Genomic DNA, 16,214 nt, shown 5'->3' with positions numbered 1-16,214 from the left:
GTGTTCTGGGTCTCAGGAGTCATCATTGTACAGTACTTAAGTTGGTCTCTACCATTTTTTCAGCATTTCATGATGATAATCTGCTTTGAGAGAGACACATTTCCTGTCATAAAGAGATAAGAGAATCCTTTTCTACAAACACAATATGAGGAGCCAGCAGAGGCCCACACAGGCCAGAGGACACATCAGCCAAGACAAAAGAGAGACAGCGTAATGGCGAGCAATCGTAGTGAGCACACTCACTACGATTAATGAAAACAATATCTACTGAAAAGTAAAAAAAGTGGAAATTGTGTGCAGAATTGTCTTTAGTTCTCAGGCTTAGCATTTCCATACCACTACATAGGACTGTGTGCGTTTTAATCTCTCTTTTTCGCCACAGACTGTTGTTTCTCCTTGGTTTTTGTGACGGTTATTTCTGGCTTCCAGAAGTTTCCATTTGCACACACCACTACTGCATGAAGTGTAAATAAAGGAACAGAAACTACAGCAGTAATGTGGCAATTCTTCACACAATGAATGATTTGAAATGATTGAGTCCACAGGGAAGAAAAGACAAAGCAGGTAAATATGACAGAAAATGAACGAACAAAGGAAAAGAAAGTTCAGTTTCGAACACATGCTGCTGGTTTCCATGAGAATCTAAGTGACCTCCAGGGTTTGCTGAAATTGTCTTTAGTATGGTTTTATCCACCTCTAATTTCTCTTGGGGACTTGTGGGTGGTATATAAATGATCAATTATACTTTTATATTATAAAGCACCGGATGTCATGCTCAATAACAAACTCCACTTACAGTATAGGAAACTGGCCACACCTGATGCTCAGGCGTCTGTATAGAATTCGTTAATTCCCATATGATGGCCCTATACTGTGAGTCTGATGGGAAATGACTCAACGCACAGCAGGATGCAGGAGCACAGCAGGGCACACAATAATCCAGTCACAGACAAACACCTTTGAAACGCAGTCTAAGAACACACGAGCACGCAGCAAAATAGAAAAACATGCAACCTGTTCATAATTAAATTTTACTTAAAAACCTGCCTTTAAGACTCACCCCTGATGGTAACAGCAGATAAACATGTTCCTCACCTGTACTGGCATGGCCCACAGGTTAGGGCAGAGGAAGAAGAACCACATGAGCTGGTTGGTATCAATGGCAACCAGATTGCAGATTTGACCGACAGTTAACTCGCCCATGGACATGTTGGAGGTGCACAGGCGCATTATCTTGTTGTAGATCTTCGTCTGTTGAGAGAACAACCGCATTCAGACCCATTGGAGACAAGAAGCACAAGAGTCACAGGTACCTCGTGAACTACTTTTAAATGTTCTCGTCACTTGGATTTGGGATTTCTAAAACACGGTACCTGTATGGCCCCGCGCAGGTTGATGCCCGTTTCAATGGCCACATAGTAGGAGGCCTGGAGGAAGGTCCTCTGTAGGAGAAGGGCGAAGAAGAGCAATACGGCCAGCACATAAGCATTCTCCAAAAACTCCTTGGATGAAATGAAATAGATACCGAGCAACTTCATCTGTAAGCACAGGCAGGTAGGGAGAGGGGGAGAGAGAGATATTGACCGGTTTGACATTGTTAGTTCAGCAGGAACCTCTGGAAGGTCAACCATACAAACTGAGCTCAGCAGGATTGGATTTGACTTGCATAATTTCTGCCAGTGATGAATTCTGATTTAACTTCAAACATGCATTCAAAATGTATAATTTCCATTTCACAGGGGGCTACAATATCGAGCATGAAACTAAATCAAACTGAACTGAGTGTATCACGCAAGTCATACGCAGGGTGTGGTGCTGGAAACTAAAGATTGTGGTTTGGCTATAGGAGATGGACATGGTATCGCACTCAAACTTTAATTAATTCTGCGTCAGGTAGCAATCATTCTCCCAGAAAGGATTACAAATTATTGATTAGAAATGTGCCGCAGTCATCTCACCCTCGAAATTCTTCCCACTTATTGCTTTCTCGTTCTACCCCCACAAGCACAAATGTCTCCCTCTGTAAAGCCAGAAACAGAATCTTGCTACAGACTCGGTGGCTGAAATTGTCACTCTTCTCCAAACTGACACGCTGTCGAGAACATTTCCTACGAGTGCTCGATGGACGGGTCTTTTTATCATCATCAAATTAGCTTATTATCCCAGTGCGTCCCCTGGATGTTACCTTCAAACAAATAATTGAAGAGTTATTCTTACAGGAGGATGCCTGAGTGGCTGTCTGATGTGGCAGTCTGCCCAGTGTCTAAGAAACTGAGACAGCTCCAGCAGCAATAAGTCTTATAAATATTTGACAAGGCTTAAATTGGTGCAGCATCGAGACGTACTGGAGAGAGAGAGAGGGCATCATAAACGCTGTAGCAAACTGACCTTTGAGAGGCAGGAGTGAGCCATGCGACGCCTCTGTCAGCTCTGCTGAAGAGGTTGGTCTGTTTCTGAATTCTTGCCTCAATTCACTACCAGCAGCACAGAACGCTTGTTATCTGATAATGTGTCAGTCAGACAGATGTTTTTCAGCTTATTGTCACCTACACTGGCGGGTGAGGTCCTCTGCAGCGACTACTATGAGTGAAAACTACGGCAAAAACAGACGTCATTCTATGCCAGGACATATTCAATCAAAGGGTGTAACTGTAGCTTTTTGTTATGTTGAACAAATTGAGCTGCATGAATAAATTATGATAACTATTTGTAAATTAATATCAAAGTCTCTACAGATGAAAAATTGTCTTCTTCTATGTTGAGCGATACATGGACACACATTTTTTGTTTTTCTCGTATTATCGACTTCAGTCTGGGTTCGTCTCGCTGCTTTGAGGTGGGCGTATGTTGCCAGTTATCTGATTAAATCCATTGCTAAATAGAAGCAGATCTGCTTTGAGTTTTGAGTGTCAAACTGTTAATATATAATAACTCTGTGAGTTTGCTGTTTTCAGAAAGAAAAACAACCTTCAGAATAACATACTCAGCAGCCATTATTTGCATAAATATGCAACAGGGCAGCAGGGGATTTTATGGTATGCTATCGTACTGCGTGCATGGCAAAGTGGTTGAGCTCTCACCGGCGGTTGAATGGTGCGATTGTCCTTGCTGATGTGGTGGACGATGCCAGAGATGCAGAGGGGTCCGGCAAAGCCCAGCAGGTCAGCCAGGAAGCGGAATGTAATGCTGAGGATAAGAGGTCTGCCAAATGCTTTCCTCAAGGCTTGCCAGATCCACTTTGGACCCTGGGGCGCTGTTCCCTGAGGCCTCTGATAAAAGATAAAAAAAAGTAGGTGGAATAAAATCATTATGCTGAGAGGAGAAATTAGACACATGTTGGATGTCATTTACCAAAAAATCTGCAGTGAGGGAGGGTTTGGATTATTAAAGTCTAAATTACAAATATAAATCACCACAATGAGGCTAAGTGAAGATAGGAATATATTGGATGGTTACTCTTTTGCAGTGGTGATTCATAAGCCTCTCAAAAGACAGAAAAGAAAGTAGGTTAGATAATCCACGCCTGTTATCAGAGCAAGAAGACTTAATTGCATCAACATAAAAGCGGAAACTACACCAACATCAACCCGAGTCGGCCCATCACCACAACAGAAACCTGGGTTTCCAGCCTCCCCGGTGCTGCAGCATCAGAGGATGTGCTGGTAATTAATAATGAGTTTCACAGTGGAATTCACTTTCATGTATAACAGCTGTGTCCGATGACACTGGGAAACCATGACAGTGATGTAGAGGACAAGAATTAAACAGCTAATTAAACAGGTTGAAATGACTGGTAGAAAATCTTAAGCCATAAAAAAATCACTTTGAAATGACCAAAAGCTTCTGATTGGGCTATCTCCTCACTAAATGTACACACAGCAGCCAATTCACTGTCGTGTTGCGGCAAACAGTGTAATGTGTATGTGTGTGTGTATATATGTGCGTCTGTGTGTATGTGTGCACACAACTGTGTCGTTCTCAGGACGGAGAACAGACGTGACTGCCATCATGTATCTCTAGCTTTCCATTCGAGCTCTTCCTGAACCTCAGTCCTCACAGAAAAAAAAAAAAAAGTGTCAACGTGCGCGTCACACACAAACATACACAGACAAACACAAACATACACATCCTTTCCTTCTACCTTCAGGTCAAACTACAAGGAAGAAGGATGTTTCGTTTTCACAGACGCCAATTGAAACTAGCTTCCCATGAAGTGCAGTGCTTTCACCCCCACAGGGGTCGAGATGTCGCCTCGTTCACAGTAGAATGAGAATGACCCGGCGCCTCTATGCTCTCCTCTAAGTGGCCCACCGCCCCCCTCTCAACCTCTCCACTGGGATCTCTCAATCTCTCTCATCCCTCGCTCCTGTCCGGAAGGAAGTGGGGTTGCGTTCACACCGGACGCACATGCAGCAGTGACGAATCTCTGTGACCTTCGCAAACACTGGAAAACCATGACCCTGTAGAGGAGGCCCTTCACCTCTGACCCCTGACACGTGCTCCAAAAGTCAGACAGAGAGATGGGCAAAAAGAGGGATCTGCACTAACAAGACTGTGGAACACACCACCAAATCCAGGAGTGATAGTGAAACTGACTTTGTTGCACACTGCACACTCCTTAAGCACAGTGCATCAGATGGCAAACATGTACAGAGACACAAACTCATAAGATGTCAAGATGACTGGAGGGACTAGATTATTATATACAGGTTAACGTACAGTATTAGATACACATACGTATCAATTAATTTAGAGGTTTAAAGAAATGTTTTTTTTGCCAATTCACAGAGAAATGCAAACACTGAAAGAGAGGGATAGAAAGTGTGACCATGTGTACACGTGTGGATGTTTACAGGCAGTATGCCATCTCATATTTTACAGCACACTGCTGAATAGTCCTCTCTGTGACGTCTGAAAACAGTTAAATGGTCCCAGTCCAGCCACATGTGAGTCATCGCAGGACAGAGATCAAAGTTTTTTTTTTCCTTAAGTACAGCTGCATTAAAAAAATAAAAAAAAAAGCTGCTGCACTTCAAGCTCTTACATAAATACTTAAAACCTTATTTGTGCCTGTGAGTGAAGAACCAAGTTGATCCCTTGATGATAATCACCATCTTCGGAAAAAGATTTTCTGCCATTTCTTCATCTGATTTGCTCAAGTAGCTTGACTAAAACATAACAATCCGTACCGTGCAGACATTTGCTTTGTGTACAACACACCGGTGAGAACTGGAAGTCATGGGTAAACCACCCAATATCATCACTCCGTTTCCACAGATCTCCTTTCTAACATACATTATGTCTTTTTGGCCAGTGTCTGATCTATTTGTGATTGATTTGTTCAACCCCACATTACAAGAGCACAGATTTCAAGAAGCAAATTTGAATATTCAACAGAGCACTGACCTTCTGGTCTTCGAAGGCCTCGCGCAGCTTTATATAGTTTGTGAGCGCTCTCATCGCAATAGGTAATTTGCCGATGACCTTGAGGTCAATGGGTCGTTTGTGGGCAGAGGTTATGAAGGTATTCATCCACCAGTAGGTGCTTTTGGACAGGAGGTTGACAAAGGGCTGCAGGAAACGAACGCCCAGGTCCTGAAGGTCCTCGGGAGGTTTTACCTCTGTTGGGTTGGCGAAACACATGTAGCGCTGTGACAGAAAGAAGGACACACGCATGATGAACTGTCTGTGTCGTCTGCACCGACCTGAAAACCACTAGAAAAACATGCCAACACGGGTTAGACATTCAGCAAGCATGAACTGATCCGCCTCTATGGAAATAATGATCATAATACTGTCCATACGGTATTTATGAGCCACAACATAATGAATATGACAGGTGAACACTCTGATTAGTGGGTTTCATTAAAGCTGCAAGTTAAATTGTCTGTATGTCTCTGTATTCATTACAGGTTGTTTCTGTTGGTTCCTGAATCAAGGAAAAGTTTAACACTAGTTCTGCATTTCACAACTGTTAGACTTAAGTTTTTACAATAAATAAAGTTCAACAGAAACGTGGTGCAGAGCCTGGTTTCACAGTAAGCTGACAAAAGGTGAGACAGTGTCAAAGATTGATGTGTGTTTTTAAGCTTGAAGGACGCTGGTGGTGATGGCTGGCTGATGAATTACAACAGAATATGTTCAAACACATTTAGTAACTCAATTCATTGTACAGTAGGTCTCATGATTTTCTTTTCCATTTTGTTTAAAATAGGTCAAATAAGAACAACACTTAGTATATTTAGCAAATTCCTGCTTTATAGTGTATTCAGTGATAAAGTATGATTGAATGTTAGCATTTGAGTGGATTATTGAAAAGGCAGTGCAGCATTTAATCTCTAAAATAATGTTTAACACGATTTATGTATATACCCCCAACGTGTATATGGGTATAACGGTATGTCGAGAGATTCACTCTCTTTTCTGTTCACTCAGGGGAGGCAGATTCAATAACACATGTGTGTTCGGAGCAGAGGTTAAGAAGGACAAACACACTCTAAATTGTCCGGAGGAAAAAGGGTAAAATGTGTAAACCAGCCTGACATTTTCATCATGTTTGAGTTTAAAAAGGGTAAGATGGGCTGAAAATGTCAAAATCTAAATAACCCACACAAAAAAAAGTGATCATAATCTGTATGCAATCAATACTTTACAGCCAGAAACATGATAAGAGAACCACATAAAGTTCATTTGGCTCTCGGGGCCAATTTTAAAGACACTGTTGATCGAGTTTCAGTCACAGTTTTGTGTGGCACAAGGGGTAATAACACACCTTTGAACCACATATGGACCAGATGGCAGCTCCTACTGTGCTCTTACTGTCTGTTCCACAAAGCCGAGATGATCCAGCCCTTTTCTCTGTGTTTAAATCTTTTATTTCTGCTTCTGTGTTTTCTTACTTTATTTTTTGTTCTCCACCACATTCAAGGTCCACAGAGCATGAATTCATGTGACTTTTACGACCCCTGACCTTTCACCTAGCACCAACAGGGGGCCAAATTTTTCCGTTTCAGAACTAATCAATAAATCGATTTACAACGAGCGTACATTCACGTCTCCTCCACATTAACGTTTCATCTTGCAGCACCATCACATCAAAATGCCCTTTTGTCCAGTACAAGCAAAACATTTCCATCAGGCTCAGCTGTACAACAATTAGCAAATGCTCTGTATGTGTGATGTATTATTTCAAACTTCAGCTTTACTGATCACGACGGATCATCACGTCTCAATCACATTTGAATTTAATTTACACACAGACACCAATACACTCACCCTGCCCAGGATGACGTTGATCTCCACAGCTAGTAAGAGTCCATACAGAAGCACCAGCAGTCCGGTGATGCAGTAGCGTAGCTGCCTGGGGCCAATGCCATGCTCTGTGTATTTGGCAAACTTGATGGTCTTCATGATAAAGGCCAGCACCCAGTAGATCAGCAGGGCTGAGGAGATTTAGCAGGGATCAGAGAGAGACAGCAAATCACTTGACAAGCTAAAAAGATAAATATCCCGACTGAAGGCAGATTTTATTTCAGCTGCGGTTTAATTTAATGTTTTGTCACCAATATTAAATCAGTTTGTCTGAAACTGGATTTGTGCAGTTTCCAAGCATACTTTGTCATAGTCTGTGTCATATTTCACATATTTAAGAGCAATCGTGGCAGAACAAATTTTACTGTTTGTTTTTTAATGACTTTTTTAACAAAGGGTTATTTTTTGTGAAGTCATCACATAGTTTTAGTCCTCAATAACCACTTACAAGACGTTATCTGTGGCGTTTGCCGTATTACAAGTGAGTGCCTTTCTGGTTTTGTCTTCTTGCTTTCTATTTTTCACCCTGCTCTTATTTTGAAATGTCAACAATGATGCATCAGTGAGGTCAACACATTTAGTCCAGCAGTCAATTCCTTCGGTTCCTTTGATAGATTTTTATCATGTCAGTTCAGTAGGTTTATTGGAGTGAATATTGAGAGGCAGGTTGTGAAAACACTAATAAAACACAAGTGTCAGCAAATGATTACACTGCAGCTTAACAGGGAAACTAGATCATAAACACAGACTCTGCAGCAAACTCATACGCAGTGTTTACTGTACTTCACGGCTCCACAGAACATCTGTACCGTGACAACAGCAGCGGCAGCGTGCGGGAAAATGGTAGAGTCTTGAATTAAAAGATTCATTTCTGGTCACACAAAGACGAGCCCAGCACTGTTTTGTCACTTCCCCACAGAGAGAGACTGTGGTACGGGGACCTAAAACCTGAAGTCGGCGTGATGGAGGTAGCGACTAAAGCATCAAAAACTGATCACGGATGAGTTAATGATGCATGAATAGGAATCATTAACAAAAAAACTGATATGATGAATAGATATTGTTGATTTTAAGAAGATAAGAACTATTCCTAATCATGAACAACATAAACTGAGCAATTGCAAAGAACCATTATACTATCAGTGAGAACCTACTAAATGATAGTATAATTAAAATCTACCTAAAGCAGTAAATTTACACAAGATAATCCTGCCCTTGCTTGCTTCCTGTCTCATCTGAAGGTAATGAACCATTCATCTGTGAACTGTTGCACTGACTTTGTTGACTTGCTGTATAACTACAGCACCCTGAAGCGCTCATGCAGTTTGAGTCTGACTTGACTAGTGTCAGTTATCTATCAGACCGTTTTTTTTTATCCTGCCTTCGGCGCTAATTCAGTACGGTTTTCACTTGATCACATTTTGGTGCTACAAAAAGCTGTGGGCCCTTTTTTGAAGCCCCAGTTGCGTGTGTGGCAGTAAAAGTAAAAGGTACACAGATGTGCTCAACTGTGTTCAGTAAACCCCAAATAATAAATGAACAAACAATGGCTGAATTTAAGAATACTGTACCTAATAGCAGTTTGGGGAAGTTGGAGGTCTCGATATTGTGATAGTAGATGATAGAGGTGATGCCAGCCATGAAGGCCAGAGCTGCAGGCATGTACAGGTGAAGATGGAGGGATTGGCTGAACCTGCAAATGAATGTCAAAAAGAGGAGGAAGCTTAGAGCAATTGCAAAAGACCAGAACGTTTAGCAAAGTTGCTGCCAATGTTTTATCCGTAATTTATCCTGTAAAACCACACGTAATCCATTACTTCTGCATTGTCCTGCATTACCACTAGTCAGAAATCATGTTCTGTACTGGAAAATACCGATGCACAAGTGAAAAACCTGTTTACAAATACCCCCCCCCCCCACATTTGGGAAGGGTCATGTTAAACAAATACGGGTTCACAAAATCAGCCAGCCCTAGCTCTTCAGTGCAGCACTACAGTCAGTGAAGTAAACCCAACAAAGCGGTGAGCACATGATGAGTTGTCACATTCACTTCAGTAATAATCACGCAATCCTGTTGCCTGCCTCCGGTCTGCAGAAATGGTTATCCCAAGTATTTACAGGAACCTGTTACGCACGGCATCACTTCATTAGTAGTCAAAGACTGTGTACTGGAAAAGGTGGATGCAGAGGAGATGAACCTGGATAACAAACGCCCACCCATACTTGTAAAGTGCGTCACTGAGCACATAACACAAACAACAGGATGCAGAGGGCCCGGACAGAGAGAAGGAGAGAGAGAGAGATGGATAACAAGGAGTTCAGGGAATCCAGAGAGAGGGAAGAGACTGATTCTCTATCCAGCTGTGGCTCCCGCTTTGGTGTAAAACCAAAGACTGGCGTCTAAACCATAATGTCAACCTACATTTACCTCGGTGACAAAATCATGAGCAGGCAGGGTTAAAAAAAACAGCTGCTGAGTTTGAAGGTAGGCGAAACAGTGTTTAACTGGAGCACACGTCTAATGGCTATATTTGGTGTGGTTGGAAAGGCTCAGTCAACCTGCTAAAATTAGCATCTGTGCCAGCTACTGTTTTTAGCAACCATAGAAACGGCAATGTATGCCTATACATCTCTGCCCCTGTAAAAACAATGTCCTATGTTACAATAACACCTCGTCAGTAGTGAGCCGCTCTCCTGTTTCTGTTGGTAATTTATTTGGTTCAACATTGAGGACGAGTGTAAAACCTCTTGTTGTCCCACAAACCGCCGATCTGTGCTCCATCCAGGGTAAACACACTGCAGCTCATCGACTTGTTTTCATTTGTCGGTGACACAAAACTGAGCACAAACACGAACGTTTGGCTTCTGGCAGGTCTGCCTATATTGACCTGGTCGGTAGTAGTGCAGCTAGACTAGACCTAGATGTGAAAGGCGGCTCATCAGAGCACAAATATAACTGTTAATGCTTTTAAAGTAAACATCTAAACATAAAAATATTTGGAATATTATTAAAATGTGGAATATTTGCTTTTAACACATAAAAATATGAACTGGAGCCTGGTAGACATTTGATGCAGGCTACTATTTGTATTGGAGCAGAGCACACTGGTGCCCCACAGCCTGAAAACTCAGATTAGGTTTTATCTGGCCTCTTTTAATGGCCTGTAGGAGTGAATGTGAGTGTTAATGGTTATCTGTCCCTAGTTAGTGGAGTGATAACTAATTGGCATTAATTGCATCCCCCTGCCATGCCAGGTGTAAAACAGTCTGATTAGACAACTCAGCAATACTCTGAGGGACGTCTGTCACACAACAGTGAAACAAACTCCCTCAAAAATCGAATCACACCAAATAATACAATGCCACACCAAATCAAATGCTGCATGCATCATTATCTGCTCGTTGTTTTGTCTCATTATTATAAAAACTACACAACTGTGTTGTGAAATGTTATACAAAAAACCTAAAGAAATGATTGTAAAATAGAGCACTGTTGAAAAAATTACTACTGCCATCGTTCAATTAAGAATCTCACATGCAACTGACTGAAATCATAATGCGGCTCCAGGGGTAGAATGGTTAAGGTGTCAAACATACCCATCAGAGACGATGCCTTCTGCGATTTCACAGACGAGGATGAAGAGCAAGACAAAGGTGAGGAGCCAGCGCAGGTTGTGACCAGGAAAGTGAAGCCAGGTGCTGTGGTGGATGTGGACCTTTGAACTCTGGCTGCCCCAACCTAAAGCAAATTAATAAGATCAGTCAGAGACAGTAAAATAAAATAGAAACTTAATCTATATGCACACAGGCAGGGAATGTAAACATAGACTGCAATAACAATGTTGATCTTCACTCAGATCTATGTGAGTGTCTGTTAATCTGCTCTTAAAAAATAACCTTGTGCAGTCTTTCTTCTTGCACTGCTCTCTAGTCCCCACACAGCCTTGAACATCAAGACCTGCATGACTAAGTGCTCTCACACTAACCACACGGCTAAATGACTAAACTTAAACTTAAATAAAAAGGATGGACCTGGTCAGGGTCGTGGCTGCCTGCCAGGGTCTGTTATCATACTACACCTCATCAAAGCTGTTTTATTATCACTTTCACTACACTGTGTGATGCCTGGCAGACAAGACACTAGTAGGATCACTGTTAGCACCCCAGTGTATTATTTTAGCTCGTTGTCTTTTATCCTTTTTCCCTTTCTACATACATGTGTGTCAAGTCAGTGATTGGATCATCGAACTGCAAATGATGTTGTTAATGTGAGTCACTGCTGCCATACAACACAACTCTGCTGATCAAATTATGTTAATGACTCTTTCTGCTGTTGGCACCTCACTGTTGGACAGTTTATGTCTCAGAGGTGTTTTCACAGACTGGATATCACGAACACACACACACACACACACACACACACACACACACACACACACACACACACACACACACACACACACACACACACGCATGCACACACACACACACACACACACACACACACACACACACACACACACACACACACAGCCTCTCCTTCTTTATCTGCCTGTTCTGCTCTCTCTTTTTCACACACACAAATTTACACCATCTGCTGAAGTACTGTGCAACACAATTAAAACCAATATGACTACATCTTTCCACAATGGTACACGAGATCAGAAAATGTAATAAAATACAGTAATAAGGTACAAGTGTTTTATAGGATCTGTAATACAAAAGGTACATTAACAACAGTTTGCCATTCCTCCAGTCAGCAGCTGGTAATCACAAATATTGGATTCATTCAGGCTAGTTAGTCTCAAGGTACACTCTGGGCTTAGAGCTGAAAAGATTGGTCAATCAATTGATTAGTCGCCTGACAGAAAATTCTGATATCCGATTAATTAGCACAGTAAGAAGATTCTGGGGTCAAATGGATGACCTGACTGACCTGTGTGGAGTTTGCATGTTCTCCCTGTGTCTGTGTGGGCTTCCTCTGGGTGCTCTAATTTGTACAGTAGGTTAAGTTAATTGGTGACACTGAATTGCCTGTATGCCAGAATGAATGAGTGTCTGTCTCCCCGCGGCAGCTCTGTGATTGACTGGCAACCTGTCCAGGGTGAACTCAGACTCTTGCTTAATGTCAGCTGGGATTGGCTACAGCCACTCGTGACCCTCAAGGATAAGATAGATTGCTAAAAATTCACTGATTGCTATTTCTTCAATGTCAGATGAGGTGAAATTAAACATATGTGGGTTTAGCACTGCTGATTGAGCAAAACACACCAGACAAAAACAGCACATTCCCCAAATTCCATTCATCTTTCCAATAGAAATCACTTAAATGATTCATTCATGATCAAAGTAATTATCTTCCTGTTGATCATCTCATTAGTTTGTCTTTTAAATGCCTCAGTTGTAGAAAATAAACACAAATTACATCACACTTTAAAATAGAGAAGAGTGCACAGACACGTGAAAATGTGCAAGAAAAAAACAATAAAAATGTGTCTGTACAGACATGAGTTCAGAGTGTGAAGTGTTAACCGCAAGTGTGTGTGTGTGTGTGTTGAATATAATTGATTCATGAATCTTCTCTAATGGAGAGCTTGCACATCTTCTTCTCAGACACAGCAGACAACAAGAAAACAGAGCCAGTGTCAAATCTATTATGTTGGGTGACAAAGTGCTGTCCTGCTTGGAAAACAAGGGGAACAAATGAACACACACACACACCACATGCACACACACACACACAACACCGAACAGGATATGGAGGATGATGAACATGTGTGACTGTAGCAGGAGCGTGTGCCCTGACTCACAGCTGGTCTGTTACACGCTGATGATGAGACAGCAGCCAGGAGGGGAGCAAAGGTAGAAACCTGATGTCTGCATGATGGCATCTGTCTGCCTCTGTGCGCTACACTTCATCACAAGAGTCACAGAAATGTCTGCAGCTCAAGAAATCCATCACATGCCAGCAGGATATTCAGGAGTACGTTCACATGTCATGTGCTATGGGACACCTTGATCAGACGGTGTTGTAACTTAGGGAAGACATGCACAGTGAAATAAGTTCTTCAAGATAAATAAAAGCTAAGCACTATAACACATCATCTGAGCGTGTGTGTGTGTGTGTGTGTGTGTGTGTGTGTGGTCTTTGTGTCAGGGATGGAGGAAGGTGGGGTGTGAAGATGTCACCTCCCAGCAACACTCACCGACGAAGAGAATAGGAAATGTGATGAAGAGGAGGAAGACATGTGGCACCACATTGAGCGCATCCAGGAAACAGCCGTTGTTCAGGACCCCTCCGTCCACGTTGTAGGCCACCGAGTTATTCTCGTTCCCACAAAACGCCAAGGACATGGTGGAGCCGGGACTCTGCGGGGAACCGGCCGGAGGATGAGGAGGAGGAGGAGGACCAGAGAAAGAGGAGAGACAGTTATTTAAAGAAAAAAAAGAGGCTCTCAGAGCATCTCGTCTCTCCAAAAGGGGGAGACTGGCGGCGTCTCCTGTAGGTCGCTGTAATTCCCTCAAAGACCTGCTCCCTCGTTAATCAAATATCCCAAATATCGGAGCCAGTGATAGAGGGGAGACAAGGGGAAGGGGGAGGGAGAAGGCTTCAGAGGCAGCCACAGCCACAGCGCAGCGCGGCGGTAGCTCCGTCTCCTCTCCTCAGTCTAAGCAGCTTTCCCGGCCGTGCTGGACAGAGACAACATCTGCATCCCGTCTGCACGCAGCCTGCAGACATCCTCATAAAACCGAAGCTTCACTTGCACACGGCGCTCCTCGGCTCCGCGGGAGCGCATTCAGACATGCTGCCGTCGCTCACGCGTTCACGCACAATCACGCACACGCAGCTTCGACGGCGGCGGCATTCTGCGGTGCACCTGCTATTTCTGTCTCTGAGCGAACGGGAGCTCCAAGTCGACCTTGGAGGACGGGAACAGAGGGGGGGGGGGGGGGGGGGGGGGGGGGCGGAGTGTGTAGGGAAGCTGGAGGACTGAGCTACAGAGGCAGCAGAAAGGCAGGAGGGCGAGTGTGGGATGGAAGGATGAATTATGAAGAGAAAGAAAGAGGAGAGAGAGAGAGGAAGAGGAGAGGAAGAGGAAGAGGAGGGGGCACGGCTGCTGAATGAGCAGTGCCAACGTCATATAAAGGCGTGAAGCATTTGATGGGTAGCCTACACCTGTAGCCTATAAACACACACAAACAAATCACAAACAGATAATGTGCAATTCTGGTTGCTGCTGTAAGGCCTATTCATTTCCCTGTCTTAGTTTACAGTGGTGGTTAACTTGAGAGATGTTTCTGATATATTGTCCCTCCTGTTTACATGAACATACATGAAGGGTGCAGAATAATGGAAGCACAGTTCAGTATTATGCACCCCAGTACAGCATCACCACAGAGGACGGCCTCAAAAAAATTATTGTTTATCAGTTTCCTTTTATCTACAGGAACGACCACGGCTGCACACGTTCAACATGATTACATAAATTATTATTGAATCGCTGTGATGGATGAATTGTGTGCCTTGTCCACTGGGAGAGATCCTGCCCCAGCAAATGACAGCTGATGTGTACAGAGAGATCAACAAAGACCCACATGGGATAATGATAATCCATGTATCAACAGGAGCAAACTCGCAGCCTTTTCTAAGCTGTAAAAAAAAAGATTTATGGTTAATACAATTTATGTCATGATGACCTTCACGTAATAACAGCAAGGAGATAAGCATGAATGTAATGAGCAGTTTACACACAAACAGTAGTTGGCTGTGTCAAAACAATGTAAATATAGAGATCTCTAGTTAAAAACCACTCTGAGAGGCATACTGCTGTTCCATCTCTTACAAGACAACAATGAGAGGTACAGACGGGTGACGTATTAAAGGAAACACCAACGTAAAGAGTCACAGTGAGGTGTGGGGCTGCCACGTGCTGCCAAAACGGCATCATCATCACGTCAAAGTTGTCTAACACGTCTGTGTGTAGGTGTTCAGCTGGGCTGATATCTGGTGACTGCCAAGGAGTTATTACTTATAAAGCAAAATGCCCCTCGACAGCATAACAGAGCCACAGGGTCCCCTCACTGTGGAGGTCAAGCATTTAGACCTGTGCCATTTTCTCTGTGTATGCCACACATGCAGTAAGAGTTGCGATGCAGGACGACTCATCTTACCATATCTCCGTACACCAGTGCCTTTTTTTTTTTGCACCACTGAACTCACCTGATGTGCATTAATCTTTGTAATGAAGGGTTTATGCACTGCAACCCCACTGTAATAATCTCTCTCCATGTAATTGTTGATGGACTGTGCTTCCTGACGCAGCCTGGTCACAGCCTGCATCGAACATTCTCGGTCACACAGGAAAGAGTTGCTCTTCTGTGTTGTTTAGTGTGACTAAGGAACAAACGCTCTTTCACAGTCGCTTAGATCATTTCCCTTTGCCACATTGATCCATAAATCAGAATCAACCGGACCTGTCTGGCATTTCCATACAGTACATGTCACAGGGCATGACTGGTTGCTAATTGTACCATATGGTGCACGTGTGTGGAAGCATCTCTGTTCATTGTGTTTTACTCAATATTCAGGTTTTTCCTTTCATTTGTTCACGTCTGTATTTCCACTGCATATTTTCTGACATTGGATTGTCTCTTTGATTTTACATTGCAGTGCAGTGTAAATCTGGCAGCAGCGGAAACCTCCAAACACATAAATAGGAGCCTGATTTGCACATAATCATTTCCTAGTATTAAACTCTGGCATACAAACGGAGGGAAAGAAAAAAAAATGCTGGATCGTTTTTGTGAAGCTGCCATACAGCAAGCTATTCTCAGTGGAGTCTGAAACAATGGGAGCCAGATGGAGACAATGCCAAACTGCAGAAAGAACAGACAGCAGCGGC

General features: G+C 43.0%; 1 protein-coding gene across 2 annotated transcripts in view; it reads right to left on the bottom strand.

Annotated features, from left to right (window-relative positions):
- abcc8 (ATP-binding cassette, sub-family C (CFTR/MRP), member 8) overlaps positions 1 to 16,214 on the bottom strand; it is a 44,324-nt gene that overhangs the window by 26,802 nt on the left and 1,308 nt on the right. Inside the window, exons 2-9 of one of the 2 annotated variants that reach the window (XM_026364808.1) lie at positions 13,518 to 13,680; positions 10,909 to 11,050; positions 8,883 to 9,004; positions 7,276 to 7,442; positions 5,407 to 5,649; positions 3,081 to 3,269; positions 1,374 to 1,538; positions 1,096 to 1,251 (exon numbers count right to left, since the gene is read on the bottom strand). In XM_026364808.1, the coding sequence (XP_026220593.1) occupies positions 1,096 to 1,251; positions 1,374 to 1,538; positions 3,081 to 3,269; positions 5,407 to 5,649; positions 7,276 to 7,442; positions 8,883 to 9,004; positions 10,909 to 11,050; positions 13,518 to 13,680 (1,347 nt within the window). The remainder of the gene's footprint in view (positions 1 to 1,095; positions 1,252 to 1,373; positions 1,539 to 3,080; positions 3,270 to 5,406; positions 5,650 to 7,275; positions 7,443 to 8,882; positions 9,005 to 10,908; positions 11,051 to 13,517; positions 13,681 to 16,214) is intronic. The other variant, XM_026364809.1, reaches the window with a different exon arrangement.

Source organism: Anabas testudineus, chromosome 6, assembly GCF_900324465.2.
Source record: "Anabas testudineus chromosome 6, fAnaTes1.2, whole genome shotgun sequence".
Lineage (NCBI taxonomy): Eukaryota > Metazoa > Chordata > Actinopteri > Anabantiformes > Anabantidae > Anabas > Anabas testudineus.
The sequence above is the reverse complement of the archived record's forward strand: the minus strand, read 5'-3'. Positions and strand labels throughout refer to the sequence as shown.